The following is a 19,855-nucleotide window of genomic DNA, read 5'->3' on the forward strand; positions in this document are numbered from 1 at the left end:
AACAATAAATTTTTTATTTTGAGACCATTTTCAAATAACATATTGATAATGGCATGATAATGCAAGGCCACCCTCTCACAGACCAGTAAACTTTAATTTTGTAAAGAACAACCCATACTTTAATTGGAAGACATATTAAATATCCAAAATTAAACACCACAACCAAAAACAACTGACAAAATGGAAATAAAAACCACACTCAACAGAAAAAATACATAAAATTGACTTTGAAAAAGTATTAATCATCAGAATGGAAATTTTTGAGAGTTCATTGATTATAATTTGATTAATTGCTCATTGCGACAGGCGTAAGCCAGAGCAGAGTGGAGGTAGAAGTTCAGACCATTTCTTCCACCAATCATAATTGCCCATAATCTTGTCCCCACCTCAAATGTCTCTCTGTCTGGCTTTCAGCCAGTTACAGATATAAAGAGGTGCGACAAAAGCTAATGTTTTGGATTAGCAGTGCTTTCCAGGAACTGATGGTGTCATCCGGGATATGTTTCTGTGGAAAACATCATTCCAGACGACTGGGATGCTTTCTTGATGAGTTATGACACTTGATGGTCCAGCAGACTCAGTTTGATTTGAGGACCAAAATTGCAACATTTGCTGCATTTTCAGCTGCTGGCGATGAAGACTTGATCTTCAAAGATGTAAACAAGAATGGAGTGGTGTCAGAATTTAGCAATTGTACAATTTCTCTTTCAACAAAGACCATGAGTCTTGTCTCTTGCTGATGGTAGACTGTTTGTTTTTGTTGTATTTACCCAGAATGGCCTGTGCTATGCTACCTTTCCTGCTTTAGGAGCGGTCTCCGGTCTGCTTCCATTCACAGTTGCATTCAACCAAATTGAGACCTATGTCTGGTCCGCATGAGAGTTTGACTACACACTCACACCTCCTCAAATGAACTATAGTTCGGTTAAAGCGGACTGAGCAGATCTGGTGTGAATTCAGCCTTAATTTCTCTTTGGCACAAATATAGTATTTTTGGATGGAGTTGAGTTGAACCACTCTCTTAGATATTAGTTCCTTCTAAATATATCCAATTGTCACATTTAATCAGCAGGCAGAGGGTTCATTTAATCATTCAGTGAAGCCGATGAAGTCACTTCTGGGCCATCTTGTGCCTCCTCGTCGCTCTCTGTACTTATTATGCCCGAGCTCACGCGGAGACGGCACACTCGGGGAGATGTTTGCTGCAGACTTGACTGAAAGGAGCTTAAGTGCTACAAGATGTGAGCAGTGGCTGTTAATGAGATTAGACCTGCATTCAGGCCAGCGCAGAATGTGATTCAGAAAGCAAGACTGATACGGGTCTAATGGCACACTTCTTTATTGTAAGCAGCAAGGCAAGCGCTCGCTGTTTCTTTTCTAGCCCGTTGTACCAAATAGTAGTAGTTTGTTGTTTTTTTTCTTCTTCTTCTTCTCCTTTCTTCACACAATGCACAAGTGCAAGTTTAACTGTAATCTTGCTCTGTGCATGTTGCTGTTTGATGGCTTAACAGCACTAGTGTGGGAACAATACCTGGGCTTAAACGAAGACTGCTTATGCAGCATTTTACAACATCAGTTGGTTGAAGTACAGCATCACTGATTCACTTAGGTTTGCTCTGGATACTCCAGTTCTCATAACTAAACGCAGAATGCTACTCAACCTTAAATGTTGTGCCCTTCTTAAATCATCTTGTATTGAGATCTCGGTGCTTAAAATGATTCAGCAGCAGGGTTTCTACCCAGCCTCTCTTAGACTAACTGAGCACTTTTGCTCTCATTTACATAGCGTCTTCTTGTGATGCCATGTAAATGGCAGCGTTCAGGCTCGCTGTTTTGCATTTGAGGAAATGGGCCGTTATTTTCATGGTGTCCTGAACATCACGCTCGACAGATTACAGGAGTTTTTTTTTTTTTTTTATCGGCGTATTGGGCCATAAGAATGAAATGAATGGACAAGCACTTTGAAATGCCTTCCTGCTGAAATGTGCTATACAAATAAAATTTGATTTGATTTTTTTGATTTGACAAGATATCCATGTGTTTTACTTATTTTTGCTGCTGGAAAATGCTGATCTCATATTGGTTCTCTTTGTATTCCACCAAAATCTATATACCATGAGAGTTTGGGATGAGCATTTGTGTGTCTATATGTATAATTTGTGTGTGTATATAAAAATTATATACACACAAGGAATTGGATGGCTCGTTACTGATCGCCATGATCAGAATATTCATATGTTGGACTAAATGCAGGACTTGGAACCAGTTACTTTAAAGTAATTTGATTATTTGAATTAAACCAGAATTAAAGATGCTTCTTCCTCCAAAACCACTGATAAATCGCTCAATTCTTTGCTGAAGTCCTCACAACTTCCCCCGATTCTGTGTACTTATAGTTGTTTACGGTTTGAGCTACCCTGATTACATCACAAGATGGCACTGGCGTTTGACCCAGTGAGTACAGACGAAAACAGCGACACTCTGTATTTATAATATTTTGTGAGAAATATTTATAAAAGCTTTTTTGTGCACAGAATGAAAGCATGGTAGTTCAACTTCTTAAATTATGTAATTGGTTTTGATGTGTCAGTGACACTTTAGGTGTGTTATACTGGTGAAGAGTCATTAAATACATTTGTAATTAAGTATTATGTTGGTTTAAAAAAAAAAAGTTTCAAGTCAATTCAGCTCTGTTTTTATGTATTGACCGATATCAAACTTCAGATATCGGTATCAAAAATGAAAAAAGTGGATCAGTGCATCCCTAATCTCAAACAGGTAGATCAATATTACATGCTTGTCACATCAGCATAGTTCAGCGTTCTCGTTTTTGTTTTCCGTGCTCTTAAGCCGAACGTTGCTTGTCTTGGAGATTTCTTACGAATGGGTAAAGTGAGAATCACCGCTCTTTTGTGTTTCTCTTTTCCCAGCCGAGGACGACGACCTGTGGGAGAACGGCCTCTCCTACGAGTGTCGCACTCTGCTGTTCAAAGCCATCCACAACTTGCTGGAGCGTTGCCTCATGAACCGCAGCTTTGTGCGCATCGGCAAGTGGTTCGTCAAACCCTACGAGAAGCACGAGAAGCCCATCAACAAGAGGTACGCCACAAATTCTTCCACTCGTCTGTTTTCTGCCTCGCTGCTGTTTAAAACCATATTAGACTCATTAATGTTGGGCTATGAAAGCAATATTCCCTGCTTTAAAAATCCTGAAATGGCCAATCATTTTGAAAATATTCAGTGCTCTACATAACTCTTGTGATATTAGAGTTTAAATATTGGCCACAGAGGTGCTTTAGTGGCCCCATTGTCTGCCTCATATCTTCCCTGTTACTCTGAGAGTGTTTGCAGCTGAGCCATGCTCCTTCTCGCTGCTATCTGCTGAGCTGGATTTCTTACAGTCAGTGTCTGCTCTTATAGATAACAGATGCAGTACTTGTGTACTAAGGAAACTGTGGCCATGGTGGCTTTACTTGCTTTTTAATTTTTTTTTATTTCGTTTGCACTTGCTCTTGACTTCTCCCGTCTCCACTCTAGAAAAAAATTCAGCTTGTTGTCAAAGATGCTTTTAGGTTGTTGTTTTCAAAATTTGTAGCTGCACCTGATGCTGCAGGTTTAATACTTGTGTAAACGTAACAACAGGAGAGAGTTTGATAAGACGGCTGTGTTTAAGAGAGAGTAGAGGGAGCAGTACATGGTGTTGTTTACTGTTTAGCTCATAATCTGCCTGCATCAGAGTTTATTGTTTGAATTCTTGCTTGATTTCCCTTTGACTGGTTTGAGGACATCATGATATTAATATGATAGTATTGACAGGCTTGTTGTAGGGATATAAAACTAATTGGATGACGTTTGCTTTTTTTATGACTTTTTTGTGTATGTATTTAATTCAGAGTTTATATGCAGTTTAGAAAAGCGTGAACTTTGTTTGCAGAGCAGGAAAATGAGCTGTTTTTGTCTTTTTGACCATATGCTACCCAAATTGGACTTTTTCACTGCAGCCTGAACAGTCCAAAAAAATCTGACTTATGCCACTTCCATATGCGGTACTAATTCAGATACATATCTGATATTTATCGTAGCACCTGCTGTCTGAACAATCATGTTGCATTTAATCCGACTTTGACGTCACTGACATGAGACAAGTGTCATAATTCTGCACCAAAAGAAGCCAGATGTGGCAAATCCAGACATAAACAATGGCTGAAAATTATAATTATGTGTCAATAAAACACATCGCCTCCCAATCCCACCACTCTCAGCTCTGACTGCACATCTAAACAGACTTCTCTGCAGAAATTGAAGTCAACGTGCCACAAAATGACATTGCTAGTGGTGCATTCTCTTGATTAGCTTCCGTTGTTTTGTTATGATCTTGTGACAATCGTGTTTGCTCTGAATAGCTTTTAAATAAAGTTATTTTATGGCCATTTACAGCCATGCCATAAACGGTGTGCTGCCGTGTGACGTCAGAGTCGCAAACCGTACACACAGATGTCTGACTGCGGTTGCATTTAATTAGTTCTATGAATAAACACACAAAAAAGCTGAATGGAATGGAATTGAGCATCTAGATGTGCTGCATGAACTCAGCCTGAGACATGTTATTCCTTCTTACCATCAGTGCTTCCTTCCTTTTTTCCTTGTTTTCTTCCTTTTATGCTTTTTTCCTTATATGCTTCAGTCGATTCTTCCTTCCACTCTATATCAAACCAGACCCGGATAGAAATATCAGCATAATGAACTCTTGTAAACATACTGAAGCCTGGCAACTAATTGCTAATTTATGTTGGCAAAACTAAGATAGATTAAAAGATGAGCGGCAAAAGCAAATAAGGCGGATTAGCAAGTTTACCAACACCTGGTGGTGTCGTCCAGGACATGTTACTGTGGAATATTCTTGAGCTTTTGGCCTGTTATACAGAAACTGTCTTTAGACAGAGACTTCTTCAGACTTATTGCAGAACTGATCCTGGGCAGAAAGTGGTGATCCTTTCTGCCCACAACATCACCATGCACAATGACTCGTTGAAGATACCACGATGGTTTAAGTTACAGCATTCAATTTTTCTTTGGAACGAATTAAGTATTTTTTAGTTTTCAATGGAATTAAGATGTGAAAAATGTTCAGGAACTCTCCTAATCAATAGGAGATTAGGAGAGTCTCCTAATGAAGACATTCAGGATTTTAACCTTTTAATCTCCACAGAGTTTTGCTGACTTTGTGGAGGTTTTTAAAAAGCATCTAAAACATTTTTATTTTCCCAGGTTTTTATCTCTTTATTTTGTTGTGTTTTTTTCTGGTGGTTTTATGTTTTGTAAGGTTTTTAAGGTTGATTTTTTCTTTATTATACAGCGCATTGTGATTTTATATACATTTTATATGTGAAAAGCGCTTTATAAATAAATTTTACTTACTTACAGATCTTTACTTCTGTGGTCCTGCTGAGTGGAAGTGGAAAGTCCTTCAGTCACAACACAAGCACCTGTGCTCCTTTTGGGCTCTTCTGTCTGTTTCCTTCCCTCATTCAGATTCACAGTTCAGTAAAATTCCATCTTGGGAATTGTTTTAACGTATAATCTAGCCTGGTTTTATTCTCAGCTGTAAACAAGGGTTCTTTCTAAAAGGGATATTTGTTAAACATCTTAAGTGAATAATTGACGACTGGAAAAACACTTTCTAACTTTAACAACCATGTTTAAGCCCTGTAGGCTTTTTTTCTTTTCTTTTCTTTTACCTATTTGTACTGATTACAGAAGGCCCCAGTGAAGGAAAAAAAAAAACACAATGGTCTTTTCCTTTCTCTGGAATTCACAGGCCACCCTCTGTCAGTCTGGTTCTCTCTCTCTCTTTCTCTTTCTCTTTCTATTTTCTCTCTCTTTCTGCCCTCCTCTTCATCCTCCTCTGCTATCACAAAGCAGATTGGGCAGGTTATAAATAGTGGTGAATCTCTGTTGTTGTTGAGGATGTTTTCCTCTTTCCTTTGGTTCGATCCACTGTAACCACAACCACACCGGGATTTTCATAATCGAAGAACCACAAAGATACGACAGAAGATTCCCTATTGACTTTTTCTCAGGTGGTTATTTTAACGCTAAAACTAACAAACCAATAGTAAATAGATTTATCCATCAAAAAAATGTCTATATAAAATATGTTAAAAGAGGGTAAAAAAAAAAAAGCTTGTTTCTGTCTGTTGCTCCGGATAGACAGAGTTAAATCCACTTCTGTGGACAATTTAAAAAATGCTAAAAAAATCTGTCAATTGAATGTTTCCTGTAGAAGTAGTAATTATAAAGCCAGTTAAACTTACAGAGCTGCTGAATTTACACCGTGTTCTAAATTATTATGCGAGTGATATTTTCTCAGATTTTCTTAAATGGTCAATGCAAATGATTCTCAGTATAATTTTCAAGTCACAAACTATTACAGTGTAAATCAAATTTTACTGAACAAAGTTCCCCATGAGAACAGTATTTTTTTCAAAAATGAAAAACTCAAAATGCACTGTTCCAAATTACAGTATTATGCACAGCAGATTTTCAAAACATTTTATGGATTATAAAAACTGCAAATGGTCATTCTTTGAATGTGCAGCATTAAGTGGTCACATGTACTAAAATCAAAAGCTATTTCAATCAAAAACATCTTAACAGACCGAGTTACATGTTAACATAGGACCCTTCTTTGATTTCACCTGCACAATTCTTGCATCCATTGAACTTGTGAGTTTGTGGAAAGTTTCTGCTTGAATTTCTTTGCAGGATGTCAGAAAACCTTCCCAGAGCTGCTGTTTTGATATGAACTGCATTCCACCCTCAGATCTTCTGCTTGAGGAAACTCCAAAGGTTCTCAATAGGGTTGAGGTCAGAGGAGGATGGTGACCACACCATGAGTTTCTGCCCTTTTATGCCCATAGCAGCCAATGACACAGTGGTATTCCTTGTAGCATGAGGTGGTGCATTGTGATGCATGAAGATAATTTTGCTACGGAAGGTACGGCTCTTCTTTTTGAACCATGAAAGAAAGTGATCAGTCAGAAAGTCCATCTACTTTGCTGAGGTCATTTTCACACCTTCAGGGACTCTGAAGGGGCCGACCAATGATTCTCTCCCCATGATTTCAGCCCACAGCATGACTCCACCACCTCCTTGCTGACGTCACAGCTGTGTTGGGATGTGGTGGCCGTCCACCACCAATCCACTACTGCGTCCATCTGGACCATCCAGGGTTGCACAGCAGTCATCAGTGAACAAGTCTGTTTGAAAATTAATCTTCATGTACAGCTGGGCCCACTGTGACCGTTTCTGCTTGTGAGCTCTGGTTAGGGGCAGCCGAATAGTTCATGCACCACAAGCCTCTGCAGGATTCTCCACCTTGAGGTTCCAGAGGCACCAGCAGCTTCAAATAACTGTTTGCTGCTTTGTAAGGGCATTTTAACAGCTGCTCTCTTAATCTGATGAATTTGTCTAACAGAAACCTTCCTCATTATGCCTTTATCTGTACAAATCCATCTTTGTTCTCCACAAATTTCTTCACAGTACAATAACGTTTCAGTTTTTGTTAAATATCATACCTTGTCATACGGCACTACACTATCTGATAATTTTCGTCAGCAGGGATCCTTTTTCTTTCCCATATTGCTTGAAACCTGTGGCCTGCTTAACAATGTGGAACATCCTTCTTAAGTAGATTTCCTTTAACTGAGCTCACCAGACAAACTAATCAACCCAGCTCTCTGAAATTAATTATAGTGATTCAAAGAGCCCTGACACACAATACCATTTATACATTTTTTTTTTTCTCCGAAGAGTTTTTGCGGCGCTAGTGGCTCGTATTTTTTTCCACAGTAGGCAGACAGGAAGGAGGGTGAGGAGAGGGGGGAAGACATGCGGCAAAGGTCGTCGGGACCGGGAGTCGAACCCGCGACGTCCGCGTCGAGGACTAAGGCCTCCAAACGTGGGGCGTGCTAACCCCCTGCGCCACCACAGCACGCCCCGCCATTTATAAATTTAATAGCACAACAAAAAGTTTTATCTTTATGACACTTAAATCCAATTTGCATAATAATTTGGAACACGGTGTATATAGACTGCTGAGACTAAGGATGTGCTGGGAGGACACAGTGAACATTACAATTAAAGAGTTGTTCAAAACTACTTTTGGTAACTTTTGAGCTTTATTGGTGTTAATACTGGAAACAATGTACTGTAAGGCTTCTATATTTAGCTACAAAATCCATTTGTAACAAATGTTTCTCTAGCAAACTTTTCTGCTCCTAGCAGTCACTATGTTATTACTTATTCACCTGTAAAGCTTTAACTGTGTGCACATGACAGATCGAGATGAATAATGAATAGTCCTTTATTATTTTAGTTAGAGTCTAGAACATTGGACATTTATATATAAAAAATTAACAACTTTTATTAGTGACAATCACAATTAAGTTCACTAGATGCAATAGCTGCCTCTCAGTGTAATTTCAAAATTGTTAATATTTCCTGTTTCCTTCTAACAGGCTGCTAACATTTTTACATCCTTTATGCTTCCTGGTAGTCACTTTGATGCTATGAAGCTTGCCTGAAATTGCCTGCACTGTAAACAACCGTCCTCCACTTCAAAGTTAATGCTAATTCAGGAATTGGAAGTGTGGCCAACATGGCCTGAATGGCTTTGTTCACTTCCTCCACTGCCATTGCTGAAATTACAGGCAGACTACAATTCTAAAAAAATGCAGAAAATTGATGTTATAGTTCGCAATTTCTCCTTCTGTTCGCTGATTGGCCCTGTTGAAAAATCTACCAGAGGGACTCCAAGTGAACGGGAGAAAGCAGAGACTGTAATGTAAGCAAGATTTTTTCCGAGGGCAATATCAGAGGAAGGCAACGGCTTCCTCTGATATCCTGGCAGATAAAAGCTAAAAGTAAAAGAAAAAAAAAATATTTTCCTCAAAAGCTCTTCGTTGCTCCTTGTCGCAGTTAAAGCGATAAGTAATACTATTTTTGTTTTTGTACCATTTTCAACGACCAATAAACTTTAATTTTGTAAAGAGCACTGAACACGGGAACTGGAAGATATTTCAAATATCCAAAATAAAACCCGACAACCAAAGCCATAAACAAAGTGGATTATGAAGATAAATTATGATAAACAAAATTTTACTTCAAAAAATATTAATCATCAGAATGGATATTATCGAGCTCATTTTAATTTATCATACAATTAATTGATTTAATGACTTATTGCGACAGGCTTATTTAGATGTAAAGTCCGATATCACTATTGAATCTCAGCGGCCCCGGTGGAGCTTTAGACGCCTCTCTGCCAGATCTTTTTAAGTTTATAATAACCAGCTTTATATTTTTGATGCCTGGTTCAAACTCTTATTAACATACTTGTAATGCTAACCTGATTTAACCTGAAACAGGAGAACGGTATTGCAGAGATTTATCTGAAGTCCCCAGCAGTAGTGAAAGAGAGAGAGCCAGCATGTCTGCTTCTTTCTCAGAGACTCCCATAAAATGGGAATAGGTTTAAAACTGTGAGGAAGTCCTTCATTTGTTGTCCTTAAAAAACCCTTCTTGACGGTACATTGATTTAAACCCACTGTACTGTGACACCTCTTGTTCCTCTTCTTTAATTTAGATTCACACAGTGAATTAACTGCCTTACACAGCTTATCATTGCTTCACCTCCAAACACGTTGTCTCTCTTGTTGAAGAGCAGGCCAGAAGCTGCTTTGCATTGGCCTGCTCTCTAAACCAATTTGCATTGCATATCTCTGTTGGAATTCAGCCACTAAACTCTGAGAATTTGTTTGTTTAATTAAATTCTTCTGAACCACGCAACGCTTTAGATGTCTTAAACAAAAACGCTTTCAGTTGGGGATTCCCACAGAGTGTTTTGGTAGAGTTGACGGTTTCGTGGCCAATACGATTTCCATTTGTGCTTAAGGTCCGACATTATCAGATTTACTTTTAATGACCAGAATACACCAGAGAAGAAAAATGTGCTGAAGGTCCTTTTGGTAGAGGATAGATATTGAATGAGACAAATACTGAAGAACTCAAAAGATAATCTCTGTTTATATGTTGAAGTGCATTTGAGTTTGATCACACTTTACTGCGCGTCAAAGTTCCTGCTGTTAATTCGTTAAACCAAAAATTCTTTCTTTGTGCCTCCGTTCTATTTCTGTGTGAAAACTGTGGAAATATTTAACATACATCTCGTGAAGTATCACTGCTCTTTAAAAAAAAAAAAAAAAAAGACATTTTGATGTAAAATATTAAGTCTGGAAAAGTATAAAATTTCCATGCTAAAAATGTGTAAAACTGCTGAGGGAATTTGATTGGCTGTGTCCAGTCTCTGGTTGATTGACCCAGACCTACTTTGCATTGGGAAGGCTGTTGATTTTTTTAAATATATATATACTATATTTATATATATACCACCAGTAGAAACAAAAACATTTATATACAGTAATCAAGTTATATAAAAAAAAAAAAAACAGGAAACCATTGGAGGGAAAACCCTTGGAGTTATCCTCTTTGAGCCCAACTTAACCGTAAACACTTTTCTGTATTTACTCATGTTGTTATCTCAGTTCCGACTTCGCGCAAACGCTCTGCTTTTCCCCAGTAGCAGTCTTCGACCTCAGTGCTCGGTTCTTACTCCCCACTTGTTTAGCAGCTAGATTTGACAGCAGTTCAAGAATGTTCCTGTGCGAGGGTGCAGGGGGAAGACACTCGATACCCCGCTGCTCCTCTGACAGCTCCGGCGCAGCATCCAAAGCCACCAGTTGGTGGAGGCTGTAGTCATCTCACAACCTCGACCCCTGACCTCAGCTGTAGCTGGCCTGTAGACTCTTACATCATCCCTCACACACCTCCTCTCTAAATCTCGACTCATTCTTACCACGATGGCAAACATTTTTCATCCGATTTCAATATTGGTTAAGTTGATAGTAAAGAAAAAAAAAATATATATAATTTTCTGCCTGTGTGTGTTGATATAGCTGCAGGTGATTCTCTTTGTCTGGGGTTCAGGTTGGCTGTTTCTGTGAACCGTCCTCTGCTGGAGACGTAGAGAGGGAGAGAGAGCACAGGGACGGTGGGAGTATGGGAATGAGAGAGGGAGAGCTCCTCTCCGTTGTCATGGCAGCAGGGAAATGCACCCTGGGATGGTGTGTTTCCAAGGTGAAGCGGGATGCTCGTGGTCTATTGGCCGCCTTCAGGCACACCGACTCGTCGACTTGTTCCTAATTGGCCGCATTAGAGAAACCGAGAGCAACATTAAATCCCGTCTGCTTTGATGTTTTAGTTTGATCCGGACAAAGAGGACGGGCTGCATCCCAGTCCAGCTGGGCTCCGTGCATTCGTACCGGATCCGTGGTGTATTCCTCAGATTGCTGCTGCGCACTATTTAAATATGTTTAGTCTGTCGTTGTTTTTGTCTAACTGTGAGCATCATTAACAAGTTCAAGTTGTTACAGAACAAGGGCTACTCTGCAAAAAAGGCTCCCCACAGGGTGCCAATTTATGTATAAATGCGAGCTATATGTACGCATCCATAAACATACGGGACGCTTTGAGTGCCGTGGAATGTCGCGAGGTGAACACGCCGGTTCACGGACACACAGCGCAGCGCTCGGATAAGTAGGACAGAGCAGGATAAAGGGCCGCTGCCTCCAGTCTGGGGCTAAAGCGCTAAATTTATCCCCTGGCTGCACAACACAAACACAGGGAGACGAGTCGTCAGATGTCCGCGAGCCGCTCGCCTTTAAGTCAGCGCACCAGGCTGAGACGCAATTAATCAATTGTTGAAATAATCGTCAACCAATTTAGTAATTGATTAATCGTTAACTTGAGTGAACATACTCAAAAATGGCAACTTTCTCAAAGAATAACACGTTGAGAGCAATAAGTAACAAAAAGTGTATAAACATATACACATTTTGCATTTAAGATAAAAAACAACTACTTTGTAAATAAGTTCTACACAAGACTCACCAAATGGCGGTTTTGGCTTCACCACATTCAAATAAAAAACAAGCAAAAATCTTGCAATAAGCATTTTTTACAATACAATTATTTATCGGTTAATCCAAAAAATAATCAGCAAATCAGCTCTACACTGTACTGATGCTAAGTAGAGTAGAAATGGTTGAGCTTTTCATGTGTTAAAGTATTTTTTTTAGTTGCAGATGCACACATTGCTGCAAATGATTAAGTGTACGCCAAAGGAATGCCATATTACTGCATTGTTTGCAATAAGAAATGTTTATTTTTTATTTTATAAAAGGGATTTGAATTATTTTTTCATTCACGTTTTCTTAAGTGATCCTAATTACTTAAGAAAAGTAATTAGTTTGTACTAAGCTTAAGTGCACGACTCCCAGTGTGCAACTGTGCAAACATAGTAGTCGCATGGGGGTCTTCAGTTGACCCGACCCACACACACACACACAGAACCTCTAGAACCTCTTTAGAGCAGAAACTCCAGGAATGCATGTGCCCTGGAGCTCAACCCTGTTGCTAAGGAGACAATTTCCCAAACATAAATATGACTTGTAAATGTCATCAAAATAGTTTTTATCCATTAAAAAAAAATGGATTTAACTTCTGCACAATTATACATCACTGCTGCTTTATTTATTCTTTTTTTTCTTGATTTACAGTTTGGAGTTAAAGTGAACTCCTTAAAAGATTTATTCAAGGCTGCAGTGGAGCAGAGGGCCAAGCGAAGGTCTGAAAAACTCGTCATAGTTAATCCATCAGCTGTCACTCCCTTCGGCCCCGCCCCTCCCTTTTCGTCGATCCTTTTCTAAGAAACCGCCATTCCGACCGTAGTGTCTTAATCCAGAGGTTCAGACAGATGGTCGCATTTAGAGCTAATCCTTTTTGTGTCCTTTTAGGCACCCCATCTCCGGCGGCGCGTGCAGCGCGCCACAAATCTCGGGAGTTCAGGCTGCGCGAAGTGATCTGTTGCAAACCGAATGCAGGTTTCAGTTTCAATTCAGAAAAATGCAAAACCAACTGGAAGGCTGCAGCAAAATACCGGCACGTCATCATTTCTTCTCCACTTCCTAAGTACGAGCGGTCCGACTCGTAGTTCATGCAGTATTTATGACGGTGAAGTGATATTGATTGTGTCATCAGTAACCATTTGAAAAGTGCAATAGAGGCAGATGTCTCTTTGAAGAAGCTTGAAGACTGTTTGGTGTCTGTGGTGCCGTAACAAATAGTTATCTTTGAATTTAATCTGTGAAACACAAGCTGAACAGATTAATTGTGGCTAATTAAGAATTATTTTACAACTCGTGAGGATTCTGTCACTTAATGGCTTTTAAATAAATACAAGTTTTTAGAATTTCTCATAAATCTGATTGTGACATCATATTACTAAGTAAGACAAGATAAGATAAGATTTATTGTCATTGTCATCAACAGATTACATCGAGATTGAGATTTGCTCGACTCGAGTTAAGATGCAGGTTATGTGTATATACATAATATACAAAGATAAAGAAATAAATAGTACAAAATGAGAAATAAATAGACATCAAAAGATGGTTGCAGCGCCTGGAGGTGTCGCAACAGAATTTAGAATAACAATATTCTACGGTTAAATTGGAATTATTCTGTCGATTCTGATTAATCGCGTAATCTGAAAACAAAATTGCCAAACTGCAGATTCTTGATCTACCACTTAGATTGCATATTTCATACAATATAAGAAATGCATAAGAAAAGGCAAATGAACCAATAACTAAATTCCTTTTTTTTTTTTTTTAAATGTGATCATTTGTAGCAAAGGATGCATGTATAGCTAATTAATTAATAATTGGACATCAAAAGATGCTTAGAGTTGGAGTTTTTTTTTACATAACTTGAACCAGGTGAAGCTAAAAATGCCGCTTGAGGAGTTTTTTATCATCTTAAATGCGAAATGTTTATGTATTTTTTAGAGTTTTGGTTTACTTAATGCCTCAGTGTGTAATTTTTTCCCAAATGTATCTTTTTTCAGTCTGTGCAGTCTAGCGATTACTTGATTTCTAAATGATTTGAAATCAAATAATTAATCAGATTAGTCGTGATTAATCGATTACTCCAATAATCGTTTGATCATTAATCGTTTCAGCCCTAGTTCAAATGCATTCATTACCAGGGTGATATTCCCATTCTTTCAGATGCTACTCCGTCAGAATTGTGATTTGATTGCAGAACGGATTCGTCTTTAGAGAAGGAAGATGTTTCTCTGACTGAGTCAGGAACATCGTGACTGACAGCAGGGGCTTCAGAGACGCCCCCCGCGTGTCACTTTGTGTGGCTGGAACCTGACCTGCCATCAGGGTTATGTCAGAATCATTTTTATTCAGCTCCAGCTGTAGCTCTGTGTGGTTATGATCCGCTCACTCTGGATCGGATTCCTCATCCGTTTTTCTTTCTTTTTTTATCATGAGCATGTCGTTCTATCTGTTCCTATTTCTCTCTCCCTTCCAAGTCTAATCTGACATTTATAAAGTTGCTCGGCCTGCTTTCCATCTGTGGGAGAAGGAGATCAATTCAAAGTAATAGAGTTCTACATGTGGGAAAGTGCCGGGCTTCAGAGTTTCAGCCGAGCGTTTTCTCCACGTTGAAGCGTAGGCGTGAATGGCAGCTGCTGTGTGTTTTGGTGTTTCTGTGGCAGCAGACTGAGCTGTTGTTTCCCAGCGGTCAGGTGGCTAGACTGGAGGAAAGGTGATATCACCCGATTCTCTGTTGCTTACCTACGCTCACCTTGTTTTCTCCCTTCTAATTGTGCTTTGGTTCTTTAATCCCGCTGCAGTGCCGAGCATTCAGGGGTATTCCCGCGAATACCCCTGAATTCACGGGGTATTCTGACCCCATGAACTTTTTTGTCTGTGTTTTATTGGGAGCAAATTTAACAGTCCAATTTTTTTTCTGTTTTTTTGTTTAGATTTTTGTAAGAAGGATGTTGTTCATCGCAGATCCCAAACATAAAAAGGATTTTCCATGTTTGTTGTGTGAAAAGATGTTTCTCTGTGAAAAGAAAGCCATCTACTTTTCAAACCCTTTTGGACTCATTTGAACAAGTTTATTCTCATCCTGTAGAAACAGGATTTGGATCACTTTCTTTCAAAACGCTTCAATAAATTCAATAAAAGCTGATTTGAGTCGACAAATCAAAGTCGACTTTTCAGTAAAAGTCTCTGGATCATTGTGATTTTGCTTATTATAAAAACTTGGTTATAAGAACATGAATACTTTGTGTTGTACTGAACACTTTCCACTGTAAGAAAATTATGTTGTTAATAGTAGGGGTCCGCACAAACTCAGTTTGAGGGCCACAGATGCCCATCTCTGTCATAAGGCAAATCCTGGAGAAGTCACTAGCCTATCACAAGGCAGTTTGGTGGACTGATCCAACAGTAGGGGTGCGCTGATTGCAGTTTTTTGAACAGTCACAGATTTTTTAGTAAACCTGACATGGTGGTACCGATTTTTTTTGTTTGTTTGTTTGAAAAGTTGCTAAATATTGCGACAAAGTTGCTAACCTGGCATCAGTGCTGTAACTATTGTCACCAGCGCACGTGCAGACATGACCTGGTGGGTGGGCCAGTCAATCAGCGCTCTCTCATGGCAGAGCAAAAGAGTACAGTGGCTGATTTTCAGATCTTTGCGGTGGTAGATACAAGTTGTCTACATTCAGTTGTAGTCTTACATTCACATGTCTAAAAAAAAAAGGCCTTAAATTTGTATATTTACGTTGCCCTTAAATTCATTAATCACAGGTCTTAGCAGGACTGTTTGATGTAGTTTTTTTCTCATGGGTCTTATCTGTCAGGCAAAAGTCTGAGTCACACGTAAACATCTTCATTGTCTTCTGTCACTGGAGGCTGTGGAGGCTACTGGTTGCTAATATACCCCTGTTATCTAGCTAGTTTTTTTTCTCAAATACATAAGTGAAAATTTATTAGCAGTTGGCTGGCTGACTTCTGCTGCAGAGAGCAGTGTGATGAGAACAAAGCCAGCATCACAGTTGCTGCTATGTTTAATTGTAATGCAGCAAATTCTCCCAACCATCCGCTATATTTATAGATTTTTTTTTTTTTATCTTAGAGTTCATTCAAGGTGGCATTAAAAAGTCTTAAATTAGATTTGCTGATGCCCTGAAGATAAGATTGGTGGATAAGATTTGTTTCTCATTTAAATGTCAACCGCTCTCCCAAAATTAATAACATCGTGGACGATGTTATTGGTGCAGCCTTACCCAACAGTCATGTTTTTCAGGACGTCCGTGGATCCTTAAATTCACGTCTGAAACAAATGGCTTAAGATGTCTTAAACGTAAAGCCTTAAATATGTTGATCATAGGTCTTAAATTCTGTCTCGGCAGGGATATTTACTTGTATGTTCTATGTATTTATTTATTTTTTTTCTCACCAGATTTTTCTGTCAGGCAAAAGGTTGAGCCACAAGCAGACATCTTTATTGCTGCTGTGGCTCACTGCTAACATTTTCTAGCTACCTTGCCAGTTTTTCATTCCCAATGGTCTCAAAAAGGTCTCAAAAAGTTTTACATTTGAGTTGGCGACCAGAACTCAAACCCAGCACCACAAATCAGAATCCACATGATAACTGATAAAAACTCTAACCTTGCATTCCATTTGGAGCCACTACTAATTCCTCTGGTTTGGTGTGTCACCTGGATAAAGCCTCTTCAGCATCTCCGTCCTGGCTAATGGCAGTCTGTCGCCGGTCTTGCCATGTCTTATTACCGCAAGCTTCCAATCCAGAAACACCGTTTATTAAAGTCTCGCCAGGATCCGTGGCCGTGCCAGCACGTCCTGTCACCGCAGCAGCACATGATCAGTCAAAACACCTTTCCACACCCCTGATCACTGTGACACGCCGACACCAGTGGCAGATATTTACAAACAAGGCAGAAAAGAAAAAAGATATGGAGGAGTCTCTTTTTATTTTTTACTTTCTTTCTCAGAGGAAGAGGACTGAGGAAGTGTACATGAGCAAAGCGGAAGGTCGGTTCTTAGACCTTACCCGGCCAAGCCCAACAAACATCTGTGGAATGCTGCAGCTCCGCCGTCCGTTCCTCCTCAAACACCGTTTCATTCACCTCAGATTGACTTGTGTTTTACCCTTTGAAAGTGTGAATGACACAGGAAGCCAGTGGTTCATGAGAACTGTTGCTACTTTTACTGTCTTTACAGGTTTCTGTTTTCAGAACACTGCTGCAGTCCTTTTGTAGTGTTTACTTTTTTTTCTTCTTTTTTCATTAAACCACTTTCTTTCAAGCAGACACAGCAAAAGGTAACGAAGGCGGCATGTTGAATTCAGTGCATCCTTTTCAGCTGCTGATCATTTCCAACGTATTTTATTGGGACATTTCTGTACGCGATGAGTCAATTAGTGCATAGATCTGTTAAATTGAGAAAAAAAAACCGTACATGGTAATTGAATTTGATTTAAGTAAAACATTTTCACCTGCATGCATGGTGGAAAGCCAGCACTACACATCACCAGTAAAACATGGTGGTGGCTGTATCATGCTGTGGGAATGCATAAATACAATTGAATTGTGAAAGAAAACCTATTGGAGGCTGCAGAAGCCTTGAGACTGGGTTGGAATTTTCACTCTCTGTTCATTGAGAGGATCAATAAAGATTAATGGACTGGAAAATATGATTTATATGATTGCAGTTTATTTGTACAGTAAAAATAGTTCAGATACAAGGTTTTCCCCAGAGGACTTGCTAAGCCCAGTGGTAGAGTGCTAGGGCAGTCATTCATCCAGGGGCCCGTCGTGTTTGTGAGTTAAAAAATGTTTGAAGTTGACAGGAAATTTGAAAATACCACTTAATAAATATGTGTTATTGAAAGACTGGAAGATTAATACATGAACACCAACTATAAAGTCTTAAAAAATGCAAACATTTTAAAAAGACTTAAATAAATAAGTAATGCTTAGCCTGGTGGGGGCACAAGTATAGCCTGGTGGCCCGCCAGGCTTATAATACACTGATATATGCATTGTACAAAAAAACTGGTTTACTCAAATAGTCTTAGTTTAAAATAGGTGTTGGTGTTTGTGGGGCTCTGACTTTATACTGAGCTAAAATGCATTGCTGAAAAGGCTGTGACTTAATCTGTATCGGGTTAAAAGAAAACTTATTGATAAATCGGCACAAAGTTTCTTAATTTTGGGAGATTGGTAATTGCCCAATACTCGTCAAACCGATGTTATTAAATATCTGAAAATCAACCGTGAGGTATGGCTGACTGACCGACCCGCCCATCAGGTCATGTCTGCAACTGTGCTGTTAATAGTCGCCGACTCAGCGACTTTGTTGCCATGTTTAGAGACTTTTCAGACAAAAAAATTGGCATCAGAATCGTCAACTTTTCAAAGATCAATGATCGGTCAGAAAACTGCAATTGGTGCAACCCCACATATTGCCCATTTCTACTGTAGATGTTCAAAGCTGTTCATGTTTTTTAAAATACTTAAAAAAGTATTCTTTGTCAGTAAGAATGCTTTTTGTATGTTGCTTTTTATTCAATACTGTTTAAAAAACAGAATTGAATTATTTATTTGTATATTTGTGTTTCTAATACTGTATAAAATGAGCTCATGTGGGTTAAATGAAAAATCTGCAGAACGTGTCCAAATTTTTATGCAATCATTCGTCAACATAATCAATAAAACAATCGACTCCTAAAATAATTGTTAGTTGCAACTCTAGAGTCAAATACATCACTCTTGTCTGAGTTTGAACTGTGAAAATGTTTTTAAAAAAAAACATTTACAGTGAAACATGTCTTTTTATTGGTCTACAACATCATAATCCAGTAATGCATATTAAAGTTAGTATTTGCAACGTGACAATGCGTAAAACTGTAGGGGTCTGAAAACTTTTTCAAGACACCAGAGATTGCAGAGGAAACCTTTGCAACAAAAAGTGGAATGACAACCCTAATCCGGAGGTTGGAAAACACACACCTCCTATTTCTTCCAAATGAGAAGTTAATAAAAGTGATATCCTACGGTAAAGTAGATGTGCTTTGTTAATATTTGCTGCTCCAACACATCAGATTGGTCTGATGGCAAACATCGAAACGGACAACAGAACACAATGAGCCATTCTTCACATAATTTTGGTTTTATGCAGATAGAAAGGTGCACCACTGCAGAAACCTGTTGTCAATTTGTCAGAAAGCAAAATATTTTAGCTACAGAAAAAAGAAGGGATCTAATTAGATCCAGTTGTTCAGTTATTGAGCTTATCAACCCTGGTTGTGTCCCTCACTATGGTCCTCCCTTTTGCCGCCGCACAGGGCGCCTCTGCTCTCTTGAATCTTGCTAGCAGAACGTGCCATCTGAAGGCAAACGTGCCCACCAAGCTTTTCTTTGTCTTCATGTTGTCATCGGATCATCCCATTGTCTTCTCACCAAGCTACGAAACCGCCGTTTGCATTTTAGGGGCGACGGAGGGGAGGAGAACAAGGGGAAGCGCCTCGGCGGATGATCAGAGCGAGCGAATGCCGTGTGCGACGGGAAGGAGAGGAAGAAACGAGAGCAGATCAGAGAGCAGCCCCAGCCATTTGCCAGTTAACAGATGAAGAGCAGAGCAGAGAGAAGCGGGAGGAAAGGCAGTGACAGGGAGGAAAAAAAAGAAAGAAAATGATTAAACGATTTTGTGGCTGTTTTTTTATTCTCCTTTATCCTCCCTGTGAACATGACAGACGCAGAGAGATGCACATGAGAGTATGAAGAGAGTTCCTCACAAATCTGGTTAACGAACAAAATGTTCCGACAAGTTACTCAGGATCTCCC

The 19,855-nt window shown here is 39.2% G+C and overlaps 1 protein-coding gene across 1 annotated transcript in view; it reads left to right on the forward strand.

Annotated features, from left to right (window-relative positions):
* med13a (mediator complex subunit 13a) overlaps positions 1-19,855 on the forward strand; it is a 98,494-nt gene that overhangs the window by 30,099 nt on the left and 48,540 nt on the right. Inside the window, exon 3 of the mRNA XM_032576368.1 lies at positions 2,931-3,099. Coding sequence (XP_032432259.1) covers positions 2,931-3,099 — 169 coding nt within the window. The remainder of the gene's footprint in view (positions 1-2,930; positions 3,100-19,855) is intronic.

The sequence above is a fragment of the Xiphophorus hellerii genome, chromosome 11, assembly GCF_003331165.1.
Source record: "Xiphophorus hellerii strain 12219 chromosome 11, Xiphophorus_hellerii-4.1, whole genome shotgun sequence".
Lineage (NCBI taxonomy): Eukaryota > Metazoa > Chordata > Actinopteri > Cyprinodontiformes > Poeciliidae > Xiphophorus > Xiphophorus hellerii.